General features: G+C 34.9%; 1 protein-coding gene across 1 annotated transcript; it reads right to left on the reverse strand.

Moving 5' to 3' along the window:
- Positions 1-105: 105 nt before the first annotated feature.
- LOC129904958 (formin-like protein 2) lies at positions 106-4,882 on the reverse strand. The gene is made up of 4 exons (XM_055980365.1): positions 3,139-4,882; positions 2,849-3,048; positions 1,876-2,120; positions 106-1,074 (listed from the first exon to the last, which is right to left on the reverse strand). The coding sequence occupies exons 1-4, from the start codon at positions 4,731-4,733 to the stop codon at positions 256-258; spliced, it is 2,859 nt and encodes a 952-aa protein (XP_055836340.1). The 5' UTR covers positions 4,734-4,882; the 3' UTR covers positions 106-255.
- Positions 4,883-23,311: the final 18,429 nt, after the last annotated feature.

Consider the following 23,311-nt stretch of genomic DNA (forward strand, 5'->3'; position numbering starts at 1 on the left):
ATCAAATATCAAAATGATATTTCCTGATATACTTTTACTTTCTGATATTACAACCATTAAAGAAATATATATATATATAAGGATAAGATAGCTCTAGAATGCAACTACAGAAAAGGTATACATATAGATGAGAATAGCAAGACCAACATCCACTACACTTGGGACATCAAAAAGCCAATCCATAGGCTCCAACAAACTATACAGTGGAAATAAACCAGCCTCTTATGACGAAGGAAGTCATCTGATGACAATATGTTAGGACGCAGATGGGGTTGTTTCATCCTCAGAGGAGCTATCTTGTTGCCTTACGTTGTATCCAGGAAAGACTTGGGGAAGCCCTGCATTGACAGTCAGTGGAAATTGTCCACCTGAGCTGATTATGGTTCGGTCAGTCATTCTCCCAACATCTTTGCACACCTTATCAAGGATAGAGAGGAAGTCCCTTACAACCATGAATATCCTAAGTGGCCGAGCTTCTTCTTTGGCCGAGTCACCATGAAAATATTCTGTCACCTCCTTCACCATTGAGAGGGAAACACCCTCTTGTGCTTGGATGTTGATAATTTCTTGCTCTGCCATCTTCAGGAATCCATTCATTGACTCAGAAAATTTTCTGGTACTCTCACTTGGCGCCAACTCTTCATTCAGCTTAAGAACAATAGTGATCTTAGCAATTCCTGCAGCTAGTTTTGCAACTTCATTGCTAACAATATCAGAGTCCATGGAAGCAGCTTTCTTCACATTTGTAAGCTCACCGCTTAGCCGAGAAACAACTTGAAGGCCAATCTTTCTGAATTCAACCTCATCCTGTAGAGTCTTTTCTACAATTGGATTCTGATCATCAGCACCAGAAAGACGAGATCCTTCTGCTCTGATGATTTCCTGAACAACGAAATGCAGTAGTGTGGTCTTCCCATCAGCACCTTTAATATCTACAAGCTTAAGAAGTGTGTCGAGCTTGAATGCACGGGCATCTCCTCTGTTGGTTCCAACATTCATGCGGTTCCCAGTTTTGAGTACAGCCTCTAGTAGCTTTAGAAACATCTTACTATTCCTTATTTCTTCACAAGCAGTCTGAAACGATGAATATATTAGTTTGCAAGGAGGTGGACATCCAAAATTCAGCTCATCAAACCAAAGCTACTAACTGAATCTAAGGAACTGGACATTTTGATGTCATCAAACATAGCATATCAAGAGTGAGTATATTGATGGACATTGCACAACCACAGTAATTGGGCCCAATGGCAGAGCCAAAATTTCCACTAAGAGGTGTCAAACTATAAAGAAGTAAAAAGTAGGAGCCAAGTGGTGTCAATATATCAATTTATCTAGCTATACAATGTAATTTTCTGACAAAGAGTTGTTGGTTGACAAACCCTCAAGTATATGTGACTCTGCCACTGATTGGGCCTGACCAAGTACTCTCTACATTGGTCAAAATCTCATCAGTGTTCTTAAAGTTAAACCAATGAGATTGCAGCTAAACAGTCAACATACCGAAACTTCAGTGTTACAGATGATCCTACTAAGAACGAATGTCCATAAAAGAAGTATGGCATGGTAATGAAGTTAAATGAAAACACATGCACAAACGAGGTCTGGACAATGGTACATGTGCATAGAGAAGGAATGGTATCTCAGACCAAAGTTATGACGACTCCAATGTGTAAACATTGCATAACAGATTGAGCAGGCTGGGGAGAACATTGAAACCAGGGAAAAAAAAAACTAGAGCATAACAAGGTCACAATGGTAGGAAGCTAAAATCAATTTCTCAAGAAACCACAGGGTATAGGGGTACTGCCATCATGACAGGTAAGATAGTCAAGTTGAAATAAAGCATACTGTTCAAGAACAGATAGCACAATTTACCTCTAGTGTCTCAAATGACCTCTTAAGATATTCAATCTCTGAATCAAAGTTTGCAATATATAGCATTGCCTCCACCCTATTAAATGCAAAAGGGATATAAAGCACTGCCTTGAGAAACTTTTCAGCTGGGCCTAACTTGAATGGTGATTCATCTTTAAACTCTTTCAGCTTCAGCTCTTCTTCTTTAGAGGGAGCCATCTTCAATAAACTCTCAAGTAACTCACTTCCCAGAGTATCAGCATTCCCTGATTTTGGTTTAGCAAAAAGAAGTTGAATCAGTGCCCTCATGCAAAAATCTAATAATAACCACCATCAAGCACATGAATTTACTTGGTTTATGTTCTAGCCTTCTAGAAAATTTATATTTTTTAGAAAATTCATACATGGATGCATGTATGGTGTTGTTCATGAACTATAGAAGAGGGAAAAAGTTTAGTAGTATTAAAGTAAAGTACATGTTGTTGACTAGGTACATGTTAGGAGAAAGCCTATAAATACCTAGTAATTTAACGATTTCAAGTAAACAAGTGAGAGTTAAAAGCCACTAGAATGTGGTACCAAATTTGCAGCTCATTTATTGATCGGATAGATAGGTGAACCAGCCCAAGACATCCTGGTATTATATACAGTAGATTTTAAGTATCGGACATTCAGCTAAAGAACAAACACTTCTGAGGGTAAATTTCTATAACAGGAGTAACATGTCCATGGCAAGTAATCAGAGTCAGCAAACTTCAACATATCTAGTAAAAGCAGTGACACATTTAAGTTCAAAAACCAAAACGTATTTAGGAGTTTATCCAAACAAAGCAATTTACCATATTAAGCTAGATATCTAGACCAGAGCAAGTGGACCAAAATTAATGGAATGCATTGGGAAGGTTATCCTTACCATAATCCTAACTAATGATTGCTACTTGTGACCATTCAAGAGAATTTACAAAAAGTTCAAAAGACAAAGTGATGACATTACCCTCTAAAAGTGCTTCACAAACTTCTTCATTAGTGACATTAAGTGCCCTCAACAAAATTGCAATATTTTGAGACTTCTTCGGATCAAGCACCCGGTTTTCCTGATTCGACACTGGCTGTACCAACCGTGTAATCCCATCTTTTGAGTTCAAATTTGAACAATTCACAGTGAATAAAGTCTCTATCATTTCCTCATTCAACCTACAACCCAAATCACACCCTTCATAAATTAGTAAACAAGAACTTAATCGATTTTCTACAATGCTGAAAAGAATTAATGATCAATCTTACTGAAAAGAGCTAGATTTCAATTGATCCCAAACCATTGCTCTATCTGAGGTAGCTCTAACTTTATCCCAATGCAAAGGTTTCAGCTTTGGCTTTATATTCTCATCATTCCTCTTCTCCACAGCCTCTGAGCTTTTAGTAATGCCATTAACATGATGACCTAAAACAGGCATAGATGGTGACACCAGCACCGGTGGTCCACCATTTTCAACCTCCACAGATTTTGGGACTTGAGGAGCTTCCCAAAACCTCGGTGGTGGGGCCGGAGGCGGTGGTGGTGGCACTTTCATTGACACATAGCTCCCAAAACCACCCAGATTCCTCATCGAAGACTCAGAAATCCGTGCTGATGAATCTGAAACTATTGAAGGGGAATTGTGGGTATCACCCGAAGATAACGGAGGTGATGAAAATCCCCTAAACGTCTTGGCAGGAATAAACCGCGGCGGGGCCAGAAAATTCACCAGCGAATCAGGGGATTTGGAAGTTAAGCTTCTTGGGCTTAAGTTGAACTCTAGTGAAGGACTATTCAGCAACGAAGATTCAGAAGGAGAATTCGAATTTGAGTAACGAAATCTATTCTGGGTTTGTAATGGAACTTCATAGGGTGCTGCATGGGAACTTGATACTGTGTGACTCGGACTACCTTTATCCCCTGAAGACCCTCTAGGAGAGAAAAACTCTTCTTCATTCTCATCATCTTCAACGGTGTACCCCACTTCAGTAGCGCCATTCTTGCGGGTCTGCCGGTAATGCTGACGTGGCAACGGGGGGAGTGGCAGGAGCTCCGGTGATCCAAGTCTTTGGTAGTTTATTGCAAAGTCGTCAGTTGGTCGGAGCTCCGGTGATTCAAGTCTTTGGTAGTTTATTGCAACGCCATCAGTAGGTCGGAGCTCCGGTGATTCAACTTCTCTTGAGCTCACTAGTGTTCCGAGGTAAAGGAATTCCGAGCTAGTGGAAGTGGGAGTGTGACGCGGCACCTCCATCGCCGGCGGCGGCGAAGGAGGTGAAGGATGAAGATGTTTCTTGACAACACCACCGTCTGAGGGAGTGGCATTAGGTGGGACAAGTCGTAGACTATCTGTTCGTTGATAGTATCTTTTCTCTTCAAGTTTTCCTTGGCGATGGTAATGAAGGAAAAAGGCGATTAGAGAAGTGAGAAAAGCTGCAGAGAGAACAGAAACTAAGATAATGATAGCTATGAGTTTGCCGGAGATGGGTTTGGTGGAAGGATGAGAGGAAGATTGTGGGAGAATGAGGGAAGAGATGTTGGCCGGAAAGGTTGCAAAAGTATCAGAAGGTGGAGGAGGGGGTGGTGGTGGTGAGGGAAAAAGTGGGAAAAATGGGTTTTGAGTTAAGGGGATGTTCGGCGGTGAAAGGGAAGACAATGGTAATTTGGGCTGAGGTTGAGGAGAAGATAGGGGTGGCTGAGTTATGGAAGGAAGTGAAATTGGTGGGAGAGAATCAACGACTGGAAAAAAGGGTTGATGGAGGATCCGCCGGTGCCGATGGAAGACGTCGGCGGTGGTGGTGGTGGTAGTTGTAGAGGAGAAAAGTGTAAGTAGAAGAAGAGTGATGATGTGTAATGAACAAGGCATTTTTGTGTGAGCAGTGAAAAAAGAAAAAGAAATCAATATTGAGGGGATGAAAAGCCTTGTTCTTGAAGAGTAGGAAATTGTTTAGTTGTACTTGCATAAGAGACAAATATAATTATGGAGAAGACAATGATTTTGAGCTTTGATTGCTCTCACCCACTAGCAAGTGATGGCAAAGAGTGTATGTGTATCAATGGTTTAAGAGTAGGTTGATTGGTGAAGAATAAGCCATGAATGAGGAGGAGGAAGAGAATATTCAGTGCAGGCAAACAAGAATGAAGAAAGAAAGTGCAAAGTGCAAACAACAAATAATAGAAAATTTTGGGTAGTTCAAGAAATTCAAAACAATTGGACCCTACCATACATAAAAGTAAGTACCTTTAATTACTTGCTTTCACTCTCCCTAAAAAGAAATGAGCTCAAAGATTCTTACTGTGCAAGTCAATAATGTAATGTACTGGAGTGTAGTAGTAGTAGTACTGTTAGCTGCTATGATTCAAAGAGTGGATTGATGAAGGTGCTGATGGATAACAGATGGAAAAAAAGACAAAAATCTCTGACAGACACAGAGATATTGACTATTGGGATTTTCAACTTTTTCGCCCTCGAGAAAGTGGTCTGGTTCTTCTTGTTTTTTACATTTCAATCAAAAGTTTAATAAATTTCATACACAATTAAGTAAATTTAACTTATTAAAAATGGTTTTAATATATTACAAATGGTTTAAAAGTACTTCCTAATTTTCATTTTTATTGTGCTTCGATAATTATTTAGTTTCCTTTTGATTTGTAAATATTCTTCTTAGAAAGTTCTTAATTATTTTTCTAAATGTTTATTTTACCTAATATAGAAGAGATTTATATAATAAAATATATGACTAATGTGTGATGTTTAAAAATATTGCCATAGTGACAAAAAAAAAGTTCATTATGTAGTCGACAAAAAGATAAGTTTTTGTTGAGTTTTTTTTTTCCTAAAGATGTTTTTCAAGAAAGAATATCATTTAATATGGGGAAGATCGCATCATCTTTCTCTCTCTACATTCAATCACTTGTCTTATTTTAGACTTATTATTCACTCCTATCATATTCATACGATAGAATGGAGCAAATCAATTGGGCGAATTTCAAACTTATCATGTACTGCTACCACATTCACTTCAGGAAATAGAGTAAATTCAATCGGACAAATATCATGACTTTTCATTAAAAATATATTATTTTTGTCTTAGTCATCATTTTATCATCACTATGGTACATTAAAACTCAAACTCAATATCTTATCCATATAAGGCATGTTAGGGCATAATTCTATTGGACTCATAACCAATATTTTATCATAATGGTGCATCAAAATTCAAATTGATGTCTTACCCTCTTAGTGCAATAGAACTTGAATCTTCCATCTTACCCTCAAATGTTTTTCATTATGGTGCATCCGAACTTTAATCTAATGTCTTACCATTTTTGTGCAATGGGACTTGAATCCACTGTCTTACCCTCAACCAATGGTATAATAGATCGAAGTACAACATGACCTTCTTTCAAAATATTTAAACAAAATTCATAAAATATAATCACTTCTGTGAACTAATACCTTCGATAATATAAGTTATTGTAATAGAATAAATATTAAAGTCACCCTCAAGATTAGCGTAATGAAAATAATACTCAAACTCATGCTACCAAAACTTTATACCTTCTTCCATTTAAGAAATTTTGTGGAGCAGAGAATGTTCAATCAGTAGGAGTATATGTCTTTGATTCTTGGTCAGTGTTAGTGACTGAACGCTGTTGTATTGTCGAGTATTGATTGTAACTTATTTCTAAATCATAAAAAGATTCTTGCAAAATACATACCTGATTTTATGCATAGAATAATCTTGATTGTAGTAATTATCATTTCTTTTTCTTCTTGATTCTCATAACGAGATCAATCAGAACATGAGTTGAAGAAAAACTAAAACTCAATCTCAATTGGCTAGAGTCTCGTGCTGATATTGTGTTGTAAAATTAAGCTCAGAATAATAGAAATATAAAAAGAAGAAGGCAAGAAATGTAGATGAAGGAGAAGATTTTTCTTCTATTCAAGTGTAACTTACAATGGTGAATCTATTTATAGGTTGAGTAATTACTTCAAAGGTCAGCATGTGAATGCCAAATTAGTAGATAAATTGTTATCCCCAAAAGGTTCATATCACCTAGGGAATACATATACATGAATGTAATAGTTCATGAATAAACTATATGGACAATCCACTTAGTTCAATGTATTTATAACATAATATAAATTATACAAAAATTTCAATAGCTCTAAAAGTCTAAAATTGTTAGATAATGAAAAAAAGAAAGATAAATAGCTATGATGCAAATAGTAGTAAAATGGACTAAAAAGTTGAGACTTAATTTATTCAAATTTGAAGGCTAAAGAAAATTTTAAAAAATATTTTGATATTGTAAAAATATCATTTATAAATTTTAATAAGATATTTAAAGGTTGCACAAAGTGCGGACATATTACTAGTATTTAATAGCAGTTGATATATATATATATATATATATATATATAAAATAGGTTAGGGATATTTTTGGCTTAATAGGTGGAAAGAAACAAATTTGATCCAATAAGTTGAAGGTGAATATTTTTGAATAATTTCTAATATGTTGAGGGTATTGTTGACCCTTTTTAGTTAAATAACTAAAAGATGAGCTTTCTTATAATAATATGAAATTTAAAATCTTTAAAAAATAAAATATATTGGATCTCATAATTTAATGAAAAAAGAATTATCTACACAAATGATATATACTTCATTTGTTTCAATTTGTTTGTCTGTTTTTGATTTAATACGAAGTTTAACAAATTTTTTTTTGAATATTGTGGTATTAAACTAATAATATGTAAAATATATCAAAATGTTTTTTTAATCTTGTGATCTTAAACATGTTATGTCAAAAGTTAGAATTAAAAATTTTCCTAAAAAATATATTCTTTTTTAAGTCAATTAAAAATAAACACGACAAATAAATTAAAACAGATAAAATATTACTTAAACTCTTGAATCAAGGGGGAATATTAGAAAAACCTTACTTGCAAAATTGTTGCTATAATTATTTTGTACAATAACAACATATCTATATCTAGTATAATCTCATAAGTAGAATTTGGAGAGAGTGATGTATACACACAACTTTATCCCTATCTTATGAAGATAGAGGAGTTATTTTTGATAGATTCTCTGTTCGAGTAAGCCTATAAAAAATTAAGTATGTGAAGCAGATACAATAATGAAGACGTCATGTTGGAAACAATTAAGAAGAGAACATGCAGCGACAACAAATAATACTATAACGGAAGCAAAGGAAACAACAAGACTACTAGAATTAAAAAAAAAAGATAGTAAGAGAGTAATCAATACTGATAAGGGAATTAAATGATCCTCGACTACCTATTAACCTTATACTTTGATCCTCAATCTTCATATCTTTCTATCTAGGGTCATGTCTTCGCCTCTCCCCAAGATTTCTTCGGCCTCCCTCTACCTCTTCTTATACCCACTATAGTCAGTCTCTCACACCTTCTCATTTGAGTATCTATGCATCTTCTTTTCATATGTCTGAACCATCTCAGTCTCGCCCCCTCATCTTTTCTACCACAGAAATCACTTCTACCTTGTCTCGAATAAATCCGTTCCCTATCATATCTCTCCTAGCATGTATCCATTTCAACATCCTCATTCCCGCAACTCTCATCTTTAAGGCGTGCGAGTTCTTGATCAGACAATATTCTGCTTCATACAACATAGTTGATCTAACATCCACTCTATAAAACATACCTTTAAGGTTTGACGAGTCTAAAGTATTTTCTTTAAGGAAAAAGGGTCAAATATATTCTTAAACTATTCAAAATAGATCAAATTTATCCGGTTATATTTTTGGATAAAATTTTGCCCTCGGTATTATATTTTTGTCTCAAAAAAAATTCTTCAACTATCCATATTGTACCCTTCCTTCTAACTATTACTCTAAAACAAGGGGAAATGCATCAATTTTACCCCAACATTATTGATAATGAGATAATTTTACCTAAATTTTTATTTTACATGTATGAATTCTACTTAATGTACTTAGAAAATATAATTTGATGTAACTTTTATAGAATTTAAAATAAATTTTATATTTGAATAAAGAGTGATTATCTAACCTCGGACCCTGAATCAATTTCTTATAAAAAAATCTAAAGAAAGTCAACCCTAATCAATCAACTGCATTGTCAATTTAACATTAAGAAAATATTATTTGATTTACTTTCTTTTTGAAGAACAATATATGTGTTTGGATATGTTTTTAAGAAATATATTTTATCATTATTTTTGATAAATAGGAATATTATTTTCTTAAAAAAATTGCGTGTCCTAACAACATGCTCTAATAAAATTTGTAACATCTCACATATTTGGACTATGATTTGAATGTTTTACATATGAACTTAGGTTCGGACTCGTGAATTTTACTGCAGCTAGATATAGGTTAAATCGTAAGTGTAGGAAGTGTATTGAATGTCAATTAAAATTATAAGGGACCTCTAGCACAAAATTAAATTGAAAATTTATCTACTGATTAAGTTTTCGTATAAGATCATATAAGGGTCAACTTCAAAGAAGCGTATTTCCTAGAATATAAGAGTTACATGGATCATAACCTATCAAAGTCCAGTCCTTTGAGTGTAGTGTTCAACGCATCCAATCTCTTGTCAATCCAACTTCTGAGTAAAACGTATGATCATTATACCACAAGGTACTTTGTTGTGAAATTCTGCCCCAGAATGCGGCCAACATTTTAGTTTTGCGGTCCATATTTTTTACTGCAGAATGAACCTTGAAATTTTATGCATTTTGTCCATTTTTGCGACTAGAATGGGCCAATATTTCAGTTTTGCGGTCAGCATTTTTGCACCACAAAATGACCGACGAGATTTTTTAAAATAAATTCTTCTTTGTTGTAAAAATATATGTCCATATTATCTACCATTACAACTTGTTTCCACTAAATTTTATTTCCACCATATTTGATTTCCATTATTACGTATTTCCACTATAAATTGTTCTTCCTTTAGGCCTATAAATGACCATTGTTGTAAGCATGAAAAATATATAGATTAGAGAAGAAAACATATAGATTATTTACTTGTTCTCTCTCCCCTCTTCTTAATTTGGTTTATCATTTTATTCATAATATGTTATCAGCATGAAACTCTAATTTTCTCCGGATAAATTAACTTCTATCTCAGGTATGATGAACACATAAATTATATTTTTATATCTAGTGGATCTATTGAAGAAATTTAATTTTAGTTGTCTTTGTTATTTCTAAATTAATTTCAATCTCAGTTTTCATCATATCAAATTTATCAAAACTTGAGTTTGTGGCACTTAACATCAACGAAAAAAATTATTTGTCATAGATCCTTGATGTTGAAATTCACCTTGACACTGAAGGTCTTGGTGGTACTATTAAACAAGGAAATAAAGTATTAAGCCAAGATAAAGCAAATACCATAATTTTTCTCCGTCATCATATTCACGGAGGATTAAAAACTGAATATTTAACTGTGAAAGACCATCTTGAATTATGAACTAATTTGAAGGATCGGTATGACCACCTAAAACTTACGGTGTTACCGAAAACTCGATATGAGTGGATACACCTTCGATTTCAAGATTTTTAAACTGTGACAGAGTATAATTCTGCTAAGCATAAAGTAAATTCCATATTAAAATTATGTGGAGGTATATAACTGATGATAACTTACTTGGAAAAACTTTTTCCACTTTTCATGCTTCAAATGTGTAAGTACAACAACAATATCATGAAAAGGAGTTTAAGAAATATTCTGAATTAATTACATGCCTAATTGTGGGTGAGCAAAATAATACTTTGCTGATGAAAAATCATGAAGTCCATCCCATTGGGTCTGCTCCATTCCCTGAAACGAATGATGTAGCAGCACATAATCAGCTTGAATCGAGATAAAATAATTATCGTGGCCATGATCGTGGACATGGTAAACGACGAATCAATTATTGTCGTCATGGTGAAAATAAATGTGAGAACAATAAAATTTCTCAAAATAATCCTTCTAGAGGTAAAATCATTATTTGCCATCGGTGTGGTATGAAGGGTCATCGGGCATGTGATTGTCGTATGCCCGATCATTTTATGAAACTTTATCAATCCTTTTTCAAAAGAAAAGATAATAATGTTGATGCACCCTTGAAATTTTGGAATGATGATAATCAAGCAATTCCCTCAAATAAATATGAAGCTATTGAGGCAACTCTTGCTTATAAAGATGATGATTTTGAAAGCCTCCCAAATATTACTCATTTAGAAGCTAAAGACTTTTATGAGAATATTGACTGAAGAACCGATCATCTAACTGGGGATAAGAATTATAAAAAAAAGTTATTATTTTTCTATTATGTTTGCTACTATGTTGTCATTCTTAAATGTTTTTCTTAAGGCATTATGTCTTATCAATTTCTACATTTTTAGTGCAATTTCTTAAGGTTTTTTATATTGTTAGTTTTTCACATTCTTATAATGTATGTTTTTTTTATGAAGAATATGGAAATTTTCTAGTTATCAGTTGGATTCAAAATCAATTATGATGATATGTGTCTTATCGATAGTGCCACAACACACACTATTTTAAGAGATAAGAAATATTTCTCTTATTTGATTATGAAAAAAGCTAATGTTAATACAATATCTGGTAGTACAAGATTAATTGAAGGATCTGGAAAAGCTAAAGTTATACTTATCAGAAGAATTTGACAATTAATGAAATATTATATTGTAGTAAGTCTCAAAGAAACTTATTAAGTTTCAAAGACATTAGTCAAAATGGCTATCATATTGAGACTACAAATGATAAAAAGAATGAATATCTTTATATTATCACATTGATGTCGGACAAGAAGTTTATACTTAAAAAGTTATCCATTTTTTCATCATGTTTATACTTCACAAGTATTAGTATGGTTGAAACACATGTCATATTAAACCGTTGGTTTACTAACTAAAATGATTTTATCATCTAAAATGACCAATTGGGCCATCCCAATTCTAATATGATGCGAAAAATAATTGAGAGTTCACATGGCCACTCTTTGAAGAATCAAAAGATTCTTCAATTTAAAGAATTCTCTTGTGTTGTATGTTCTCAAGGCAAATTGATTACTAGACCATCAATAATCAAAATGGGAATTAAATCTCCAGCATTTTTGAAGTATATATAGGGTGATATATGTGGGTCCATTCACCATCATGTGGACCATTTACATATTATATAATTTTAATAGATGCATCTACAATATGGTCACATGTGTGTTTATTATCAACTCGTAATATGACATTTACGAGATTACTTGCTCAAATAATTTAAGTTATGAGTACAATTTTCAGATCATGCAATAAAGATAATTCGTATTGATAATGCTGGTGAGTTCACATCTTACGCATTTAATAATTATTGTTTGTTCACTGGGATAATAATTGAGCATCTGATTACTCATGTTCATACTCAAAATGGTCTAACAAAATCAGTGGTTAAATGCCTCTAATTAATTGCTAGACCAATGCTTATGAGAACAAAACTTCCCATTTCATGATAGGGTCATGCTATTTTGCATGCAACAAGTCTTATGCGGATCAAACCCACAAGTTATCATAAAGTCTCCTCATTACAATTGGTTTTTGGTCAAGAGCTAAACATTTCCCATCTTAGAATATTTGGATGTGTGGTATATATTCCAATTGCTCCACCACAACGTACAAAGATGGGTCCCCAAAGAATATTAGGGATAAATGTTGGGTATAAATCTCATTCTATCATAAAATATTTGGAATCTATGACTGAAAATTTATTTACTGCAAGATTTGTTGATTGTCATTTTGATGAATCAGTATACCCAACATTAGGGGGAGAAAATAAGCAGCTGAAAAAGAAAATAGATTGGAATGCATTATCACTGTCTCATTTAGTTTCTCGTACAAAAAATTTGAATTGGAAGTTCAAAAGATAATTCATTTGCAAAATATTGCAAATCAACTGCCAAATGCATACACTAACTTATCAAGAGTTACTAAATCTCATATTCCAGCTGCTAATGCTCCAATTTGAGTTGATGTTTCAGTAGAACAATTAATTAATGTAAATGAGTTTAAACTACACATAAAATATGGTAGACTGAACAGCTCCAAAGATAAAAATCCTCAAAAAAAGGGTAAACAATCAAGATGGTCATAATATGGAAGAACCTGTTCAACAAAAGCGATGAGACACAACAATTTATAAAACCTTGAAAGAGGTTGAGGCGCTTGAAAATAATGAAGAAATTTTAATAAATAATGTCTCATCAGAAAAAATATAAAATTGAAATAATGTAATTGTCTACAATAGTTTTGCTTATAATGTTGCTATTGAAATAATTCAACAAAATGGGGATCTTGAATCAAAATCTGTCAAGAAATGCAGACACGGGAATGATTGGCCAAAATGAAAAGATGAATTTCAAGTTGAATTAGCTTCTCTTGAAAACCGCAAAGCTTTCGGACCAATAGTGTAACGACCTACTCCCGTCGTTAGGGATAGGCTAATGGGGAAGTATTTTGAGCCAGAAAATGTCAGGTAGTAACTTCGGCGAATTTGAGCCTAGGTCAGACATGGAAGAATTCTGATTCAGGTGAAGTCTAGGGTGATCACGTGAATAATGGGAAGTCAAATTTATAATTTGATTAGACAGACTAATAGCCAAGGCGATACGAAACATTTACGGCTTCGCAAAATTGCATTCGGGCGATTAAAAGTCTCGAAATTGAAGTTTGCGTGAGGGGTATATTTTAATACATCCTTGAAGGGGGGGTGTTGTGAAAGAAGAGATTAGAGAATAAACTTTGAGCTCTTTATTTCCGTTTATCCCGCCAGGGCAAAAATAATCCCATCAGAGCGGGGCCGTCCGAGCGGGATCTGTCTTGTCAGAGAGAGACAGTCGGGACTTAAGTCGTAAAAAAGATTAGAAATGGTCTTATTTTGCAAGTTCAATTTCTAAAACCCCAAGAGGCGACCTAGGGCAATTTCAATTGATTTTTCACAAATTTCCACGGTTAAGTTAAGGTTTTTACTCCCTATATTCATACTTTGATTCTTAGGAACTAGGAGTATGGGTGATAATCATTGGGGGAGGGTTTATACTGAAAATCTAAGGTGGAAAATAACTCTAGGATAAGGTTAGGATCATGAGTTTGGACTAGGGAATGAAATTACATTATATTTCTTGATAGTTAGGCCATTACATTGATTTTTGATATTTATTTAATATTTCTAGATCAAGAAGTAGAAGAATGAACCTGAAAAGGGAAGGCTATTGGGTTGTGAGGTTTTGAAACCTTGAATTTAAGGTAGGTGATGGTCTAGTTTCCTATATGTGTTTTATATACTTGTTAAATTGCTTCATGATATGCATGTGTGTATATGAATAGAGAAACATGTTAGATTATTTGTGAAATGATCACTTGCTGGCCTGTTATATTGATGAACCTGTTCTTGGTGGTATAAATATTGTATATGTTCTTGTGATTGTGATATCTTGGGATCGGATTTCATGTTCCGACATATATATGGATCGGATGTCACATTTTAATATGTATTGGGATTGGGTGTCATATTTTGACATACACTTGGATCGGGTGTCACGTTCCGACATAATTTTGGATTGTTTTTAGGTCCTTGAGAGGACCCTGTGTGAAATTATAGCATGTGAAAGACATTGATCTGTGATATTGAAATGTGGTTGACTGATTCTGTATATGTGAATGTCTATTGTGTTGGAATTTACTTGTCTATGATCCGCTTACTGGCTAACCACGTGATCCTATCAATACACCGTGGCTTTGTGTATTGATACTACTCTTGCTCTGCCTTTTTATTGATTACAGGGCATATTCAGCTAGTAGCAGAGAGACCTCAGCTAGAGGATTAGCATATTTTTCAAAGTCCAAGGGTGAGCTATTCTGTTGTGCTGCCGTAGGCTTTTTGATTGTGGTTCTAGTCCTTTTCTCTTTCAGGACTTAGATATTTAGACAATGTTTTGTTTATTACCAGTTTTTGTTTGGAGTTATGCTCCTATTCTAGACTTGTTAGATTAGAGTTTTGGTACGATGACTTTTAGTTCCTAGGGGTGTTTAATTCTGTACCTTCTTGTTATTAACTTAGTTGGCTGAGTTTATGGGAATTCAGCATTATTTTTGATTTATTCCTGCTTCCACAAATTGTTTAACTATTATCTCCTGGAGTTTGATAAGCTGGCTGTAGAAATGGTTCTCATACTGGGATAAGTATTATGGATGCCAGTCACGGCGTGTTAGGGTCATGACAATATTGATATCAGAGCCTAGGTTCATTGATCTCGTCGTACCAAATTGAGTCTAGTAGAGTCTCGTGGAACAATACAAAGACGCCTGTACTTTTCTTCGATAGGCTACAAGATTTTAGGAAAAGTTTCACTATTTTCCTTCTTTTATGCTATAACTTGATTCCAATTGGTATATGATGATCAAAATTGGTATCTAATCGCTTTCACTCTCTTATCTGCAGATGGTTCACACGCGTTTCAATAATGTCAGGCCAGTAGCTCTAATTAAGCCTTAAGAGGAGCCAGCCGTTCGAGGGTGTGGCAGAAGGAGAGGTAGGAGAGATAGGCGAGGCAGGGGTGGAGGAAGGGCAACACCTACCAGAGTAGAGGTCCCTATTGAGGAAGTACTGGTAGATGAGGCCTCTCCTGCTCCCCTGAATGAGTTTGAGGAAGAGGTGGAAGCTGAAGAGGAGCATGAATAGGAAGGACAAGAGGTGGATGGCCAAGCTGAGGCTGCTGGTATTCCCCCTTTGAATTCACTCTTGGCCCAACAGATCAGGGCATTCCTGAGTGGGCTAGTTGGCACTAGTGCCATCTCCACTATGCCCGGAGCACCAGCTCTTGTTGACCGTCTGATTGCAGCTGCAGTCCAGCCAACGGATACAGTGTTGGGAACAAATGCATTCTTCAGGCCTCTAATGGGTCATGTGATGAATGATATTGAGCATGACATACTCACCAAGTTCCTCAAGCTCAAACCTCCAATTTTCCAAGGTACTTAAAATGAGGATGCCTACGAGTTTATTCTAGATTTCTATGAGAGGCTACACAAGCTGGGCATAATGTATCAGTACAGAGTAGAGTTTATGACTTTCTAGTTGCAAGGAGAGGCCAAGCAGTGGTGGAGGGCCTATATGGAGATACGCTCTCCTGTGTTTCCCCACATACTTGGGCTCAGTTCCATACTTTATTTTTAGAGAACCATGTGCGCCGCACTTTGAGGGATAAAAACAAGGACGAGTTTATAGCCCTTGATCAGGGAGGGTTATCAGTGGCTATTTTTGAGGCCAAATTTCATTCCCTATCCAGGTATGCTACTCAGCTGGTTACTACTGAGGAGGAGAGGATTAGGTTGTTTGTGTAGGGGTTGGACACTGAGTTGCAAGTACTTTTTGTTCATATGACTTCGTCCGACAGGAGTTTCAACGAAGTCACTGACTTTGTTAAGAAAGTTGAAGGTGTGAGGAAGGATGGGCAAGCCAAGACTTTGGCTAAAAGTCCCACAAATGCAGGTAACTTCCAGGGATCTTATTCTAAGGGGTCAGGTAGGCCGATGATTTCTGTCCGGCCAATTCAGTCAGCACTGTCTGCTTCTACTAACAGTTTTTCAGGTACTCCATAGCAGCATCAGACCCATAGGGGTCAGGAGGCATCATTCTCAAGTAGCCGCCCATCTTTGCGTAAGGGCATATTTTAATACATCCTTGAAGGGGGTGTGTGTTTTGAAAAGGGATATTGGAGCACAAACTCTGAGCTCTCTATTTCTTCCTATCCCGCCTGGATGAGAATAATCCCCCCAAAGCAGGATCTGTCCCACAAGAGCGGGATAGTCGCGACTTAAGTTGTGAAAAATATCAAAAATAGTCTTTTTCTACAAGTTCAGTTTCTAAAACCCCAAGAGGAAACCTAGGGAAATTTCAATTTATTTTCCATGGATTTCCATGCTTAATGTAAGGTTTTTACTCTCTATATTCATACTTTGATTCTTAGGAACTAGGAGTATGGGTGATAATCATTGAGGGAGGATTTGAATTGAAAATCTAACGTGGAAAATAACCCTAGGGTAAGGTTAGGATCATGGGTTTGGACTAGGGAATGAAATTGCATTATATTTCTTAATAGTTAGGCCATTATATTGATCCTTTTTATGTATTTAATGTTTTCAGACCAAGAATGCAAAGAACGAACTCGAAAAGGGAAGGCTATTTCATTGTGAAATTCTGAAAGCTTGAATTTGAGGTAGGTGATGATCTAGTTTCCTATATGTGTCTTATATACTTTTTGAATTGCTTCATGATATACATGTGTATATGAATAGGGAAACCTGCTAGAGTATGTGTGAAATGATCACTTGCTGGCCTGTTATATCGATGAACCTGTTCTTGGTGGTATAAATATTGTAAACATTGTATGTTCTTGTGATTGTGAGATTTGGGATCGGGTGTCACATTCTTAAATATATATGGATCGGGTGTCACGTTCCAATATGTATTGGGATCGAATGTCATATTTTGACACATACTTGGATCGAGTGTCACATTCCGACACAATTTTGGATTGTTTGTAGGTCCCTTGAGAGGAATCTAGTGTGAAATTATAGCATGTGAAAGACATTGAGCTGTGATATTAAAATGTGGTTGACTGATTCTGTATATTTGTATGTCTATTGTGTTGGAATTTACTTATCTATGATCTGCTTACTGGCTAAACACGTGATCCTATCAGTACACTGTGGCTTTGTGTACTAATACTACTCTTGCTCTGCCTTTTTGTTGAGTACAGGGCATATTCAGCTAGTAGAGGAGAGACCTCGGCTGAAGGATTAGCAGGTTTTTCAATGTCCAAGGGTGAGCGATTCTATCATACTGCCGTGGACTTTTCCATCGTGGTTCTATTCCTTTTCTCTTTCAGGACTTATATGTTTAGACAATATTTTGTTTATTAACATTTTCTGCTTAGAGTTATGCTCCTATTCTATACTTGTTAGATTAGAGTTTTGATACGATGAATTTCAGTTCCTAGGGGTTTTTAATTCCGCACCTTATTATTATTAACTTGGTTGACTGAGTTTATGAGAACTCAACATTATTTTTGGTTTATTCCTGCTTCCGCAAGTTCTTTAACTATTATCTCCTGGAGTTTGATAAGCTGGCTGTAGAAATGGTTCTTCCACTGGGATAAGTATTGTGGGTGCCAGTCAAGGCAGGTTGGGATTGTGACAAATAATCCGAACACCTGAAAGTATAAATTCTGTGGGGTACAAATGGGTCTTTTTGCGAAAATGAAATAAGAAAAATGAAGTCGTAAGATATAAAACACGACTTGTGGAATAAAAAAATTTGCAAAAACCTTACATTGATTATATGAAAACATTTTTTCCTGTGGTGGATGCAATCACTTTCAGGTATCTTATAAATCTGGTAGTTTATGAAATACTTGACATGCATCTGATGGATGTCGTTATAGCCTATTTATATGGCTCTCCAGACAACAACATTTTAATAAAAAATCTTAAAGGATTTAAAATACTTGAAATATATAAAAATTCCCGGAAAACTTGTTTAATAAAATTTCAAAAATCTTTATATGGACTGAAACAATCAGGGCGAATGTGTTACAATCACCTTAGCGAATATTTGCTAAAAGAAGGATTTAAAATGATCTAATTTGCCCTTGTGTCTTTATTAAAAGATCTGGATATGAATTTGTCATAATTGTTGTATATGTTGATGAATTGAATATCATTGGAACTCCTGAAAAACTTTCAAAGCAATAAAATGTCTGAAAAAGGAATTTTAAATGAAAGATCTCGGAAAGATAAAATTTTATCTTGGTCTACAAATTGAATATTTTGCAAATGGGATATTTGTCCATCAATCAACATATACTGAAATATTTTTAAAAGATTTTACATGGATAAAACACATCCATTGAGTACCCTAATGATTGTGAGATCTCTTTATATTAATAAAGATCCATTTCAACCTCAGGAAAATGATGAAGAACTTCTTGGTGTTGAAATACCATATTTTAGTGCAATTGGTGCATTAATGTATCTCGCCAACAATTCTAGATCAGATATAACTTTCTTTGTAAATTTGTTAGCAAGATCTAGTTCTTATCCAACATGAAGGCACTAAAATGGGTTAAGCATATTTTCAGATATCTCCGAGGGACCTCCGATATGTGATTGTTTTACTCAAATAAATCAACATCACAATTGATTGGTTATGCAGATGCATGATATTTGTATGATCCCCATAAAGGTCGATCACAAACAGACTACTTATTTACATATGGTGGTACAATTACCTATATTATGGCGTTCAACAAAGCAAACTATGGTTGACACTTCTTCAAATCTTGCAAAGATAATAGCCATTAATGAAGAAAGTTGAGAATGCTTTTGGTTAAGATCAATAACTCAATATATTTAAGATACATGTGGTGTTTGTTTAAAAAGAGATGTTTCAACAATATTGTATGAAAACAATGCTACATGTATATCTTAACTGAAGGGAGGATACATCAAAGGAGACATAACAAAACATATTTCACCAATTTTTTTTTCTCATTATCTTCAAAAGAAGGGTGAAATAGATGTCCAACAAGTTCGTTAAGTGATAATTTAGCAAATATGTTTAGTAAGACACTGCCAACTTCAACCTTTGAGAAAATGAGATACAAAATTAGAATGCGTCATTTTCGAGATATGTTCTCATTAGGGGGAGTAAATACACGCTGCACTCCTTTTTTCTTCACTAAGATTTTTATCCCACTGGGTTTTTTCCTGGTAAGGTTTTTAATGATGTAGTAAACAATGCGCATTTGAAATAAATATATATACTTGTTCTTTCATTAGAACCTTTATTTTACATGGACATCTAAGGGAGAGCGTTTTAAAAATATATGTCGATGTTATCCACCACCACAACTTGTTTCCACTAAATCTTGTTTCCACCATATTTGGTTTCCACTATTATGTGTTTCCACTACAAATTGTTCTTACTTTAGACCTATAAATAGCCATTGTTGTAAGCATGGAAAATATATAGAAAAGAGAAGAAAACATATAAATTACTTACTTGCTCTCTCTTTCCTCTTCTTAATTTGGTTTATCATTTTATTCATAATATTCTCCAAAATTTTCATTTTTATCAATCTGAAGATGATTTTATCTTCTTCCCTCGCCCTCCAACACTAAAATATGTTCCTTTCATATAGTTCAAACTATTTCTAATCTTTTGTAACATTAATTACTAATTCATAACAAGAATTTACGATCAAAACCTAGGCTTTCTAAGATAACTCATCTCAAGGTCCAAGAAGGGACTTTTAAAATTCTTTTTCAACACTAGAGTTTCAATTGAAACAAATATGTTTCCGAATATATTCTATGAATGAGTTTGGGTTAAAAAAAATCTCATGTCTTGTTTTCTTCTTGATTCATTATGATTCTCCGATGAAGTATTCAATTTTTATGATATTTCCAATTCTATTGATTCTATGCTTTACAAAATAAAATATGAAAATATGAAAAGCATGATTTTCTTTAAAAATTGTGTTTGATGATTTTTTTTAAATATTTTACATACGATATGACTCTTATGACTATGAACCATAATTTCTGATGATTTTCTATGATAAGTATGTGATATGCGTTCAACTATGTCTCATTTTTCAAGGCATAGACATGCAAAAAAATATCCAACTTTAAATATCGTGGTCGAACCATAAGGATTAGAAAATAGGATAGCTCTCAAATTAATTTCGTAATTTAAAATAAACTAGCAAATTAAATTCTCAATATATATATAATAGGGGGTTTAGGAACAACTAGAAATCACCAATATCAAGTGTCAAAAGAAGAGAATCAACACAAATATGATCTATCAAGATTGAAAAAGACTAAGGGTGTGTGCATTTAGATGGGGTTTCGACATAATAGGTAAAGATAATTCATAACCAAATCGATTGATACATGAATAGTTTTTGTTCTAGGCTACATACGGTATTCTCTCAAACTATCAAACATATGTCCCTTGGATTCTCTCCAACTCCAAGACCTTTACCAATAAAACGCCAAACATTGACCATGCCACCTTTCTATTCAGTTATTTATCTTTGTCAATATATTTCTGATAAGTCCCATGTTCTTCGGTATGACTCCGTCCAGTTGGATGATTGTTTGACCTTCATGGAGGATCTAGTTACTATTCTGAATAAGATGCCAGGTAGTTGTATTTGAGGAATATTCTTATGGTTAAGGTTCAATAGAGACATATTCCACTTAAGGAGGCTACTTGGGAGACCGTCATGACTTTCGAGTCCAGTATTCCCACTTGTTCGAGGCTTTAGGTACTTTTTGACCCTTTAATTTCGAGGATGAAAGTCCCTTTAATAGTGGATGTTGTAATGACCCTCTAGGTCATTTTCTCTATTTTTTGATATTTTTGTTATTTATAGATCTCCTATAGCTTCCCCAAGTCGTTTATGACTTACTAGGACTGATACTTCTGTCACCGACTCATTTTTCCTATTTTGGAGCTCCTGAAGTTTGAATAGTTGACTTTGGTCAAAAATTCAAGAAGACAACCTTGGAGTGCAGTTTTAATGGTTTCGTTAGCTCTGAAACATTGAGTTTGGTCCAGAAGGACCTTTTGTTTGGATCTCAAGACAGCTTTCGAGCTCATGTTGGGCAACTTTGTGGCTTATGGATAAAATAAAGCATTAGTGTGGGACCCACTTTTTATTAAAAAAACCTCCTAGGGCTGTCCCCTTCGTTCTATGCCGACCCCAGCCTAGGCTGGCTTTGAAAGTTTTGACAATTCTATTGAGTCAAAAATTCCATTTCTGATTTTTTCATATTTAGTTGTGTTGGTGGGACCCCAAACTGATTTTGAAGGTCCAGTTGAGACTTAGGATTTTAATCCCAAGTACTGATGCACTAGTTGTTGGTGCAGCTGCTCTCAAAGATTCTCCTATAGAGCAGGCCACGCTGACATACCTCGCTCATGTAGAGCTTGGTTACTTTGGGCAGCCTCGCCCCTATGGAGCTGGGGTCTACTCTTGTAGAGCAGATCAGTCATTGACCCTTGCACCGGTGACCCATTTTTCTGCTGCGGCAACATCGCACTTACGATATCGGGGTCGCTAGAATAACGATTATGGTGATTAAATCACTGATATACCTTTTTTGATTTTGGGCTAGTTTAAGTTGTGGGCTATTTTGGCTTTGTTTCAGCTCGGATTGTGCCCATCTTCGGGGCACAAGTTCTTTGAGCTTGTTTGGATTCATAAATGGAGTCAATTTTAGGATTCCTTGTGTATGTCCTACAATGCCATTTTGGCTATTTTTTAGTCCCCCTTTTTATTATTACAATTTAAGTGTCAAAACTACAGTATTGACACAACACTAGTGTCACGATCTAAGCCTAGTGCCTAGACGTGACACGGTGAATGAAGAACCCGAAAGTACCTCAAACAAACCTCTTAACATTTATTTAGCCTTTCATAGGTAATGATAAAAAAAAGCATAAACCATAATAGTAAATCTTCAACTTACATATGTCAAACAATACCTCTAACTTTTAGATTTAGTGGGGGCTAAGACAAGTCCCTAGCTCACCCTTAATCTAAATAGAATGAATTGCCATAGTAAGTGTTTAGAGGTCTCAACATATCATAAGCTAGAAAAACAAAGGAGTATAGTTCCCAAAACATGAGAACTCACCAAAAGTAGCCTTCAAACGAAATCGCTACTAGCCACATAGAGGAGAACGATGAAGAGCACCGGGCCCTACATGGTGATATCATGTAGGCAAAAGCATATACGTTAGTACTTTGAATGTACTAAGTATGTAGGCATGCATGAACATTGAGGAAATATTTAAATATTTATGTAATATGAAACATAATGCAATGCATGCATAATCAATCATATAGATATCCTTTAAAATATTTATTTTGTGGGAAGATGAACATAACCTACATTTAAGACCACGCGAGCTATTACATGGAATCCAACACAACCCCCTATGTTTGCCGGGGAGACTACTTGCCGAGTAAAACTCCGTCAACTTCATTCATATCTTTAAATTTAACTTTAAGGGCTTTGATGGATCAATTAGCCTAAGCCTACAAGGGCTCCTATGTTGGCACATAGTTAATGAGATAAGGGGTTGCTACTAGGATTCTCTTACCGAATCTCACCTCAATGTCCCATTCGGTGCTAACTCAATCCCATGGAATAGTTTAATACTTTAAAATAGTCATAGCATATAGGTTGAGAGTTTAAAACATCACGTTCGGTGGAATAACTCATTAAAACCTTTGGGAATTCAAATATGCAAGAATTGTCTTTATAGCATAAAGAATTCATCATCCA

Source organism: Solanum dulcamara, chromosome 10 (genome assembly GCF_947179165.1).
Source record: "Solanum dulcamara chromosome 10, daSolDulc1.2, whole genome shotgun sequence".
NCBI lineage: Eukaryota > Viridiplantae > Streptophyta > Magnoliopsida > Solanales > Solanaceae > Solanum > Solanum dulcamara.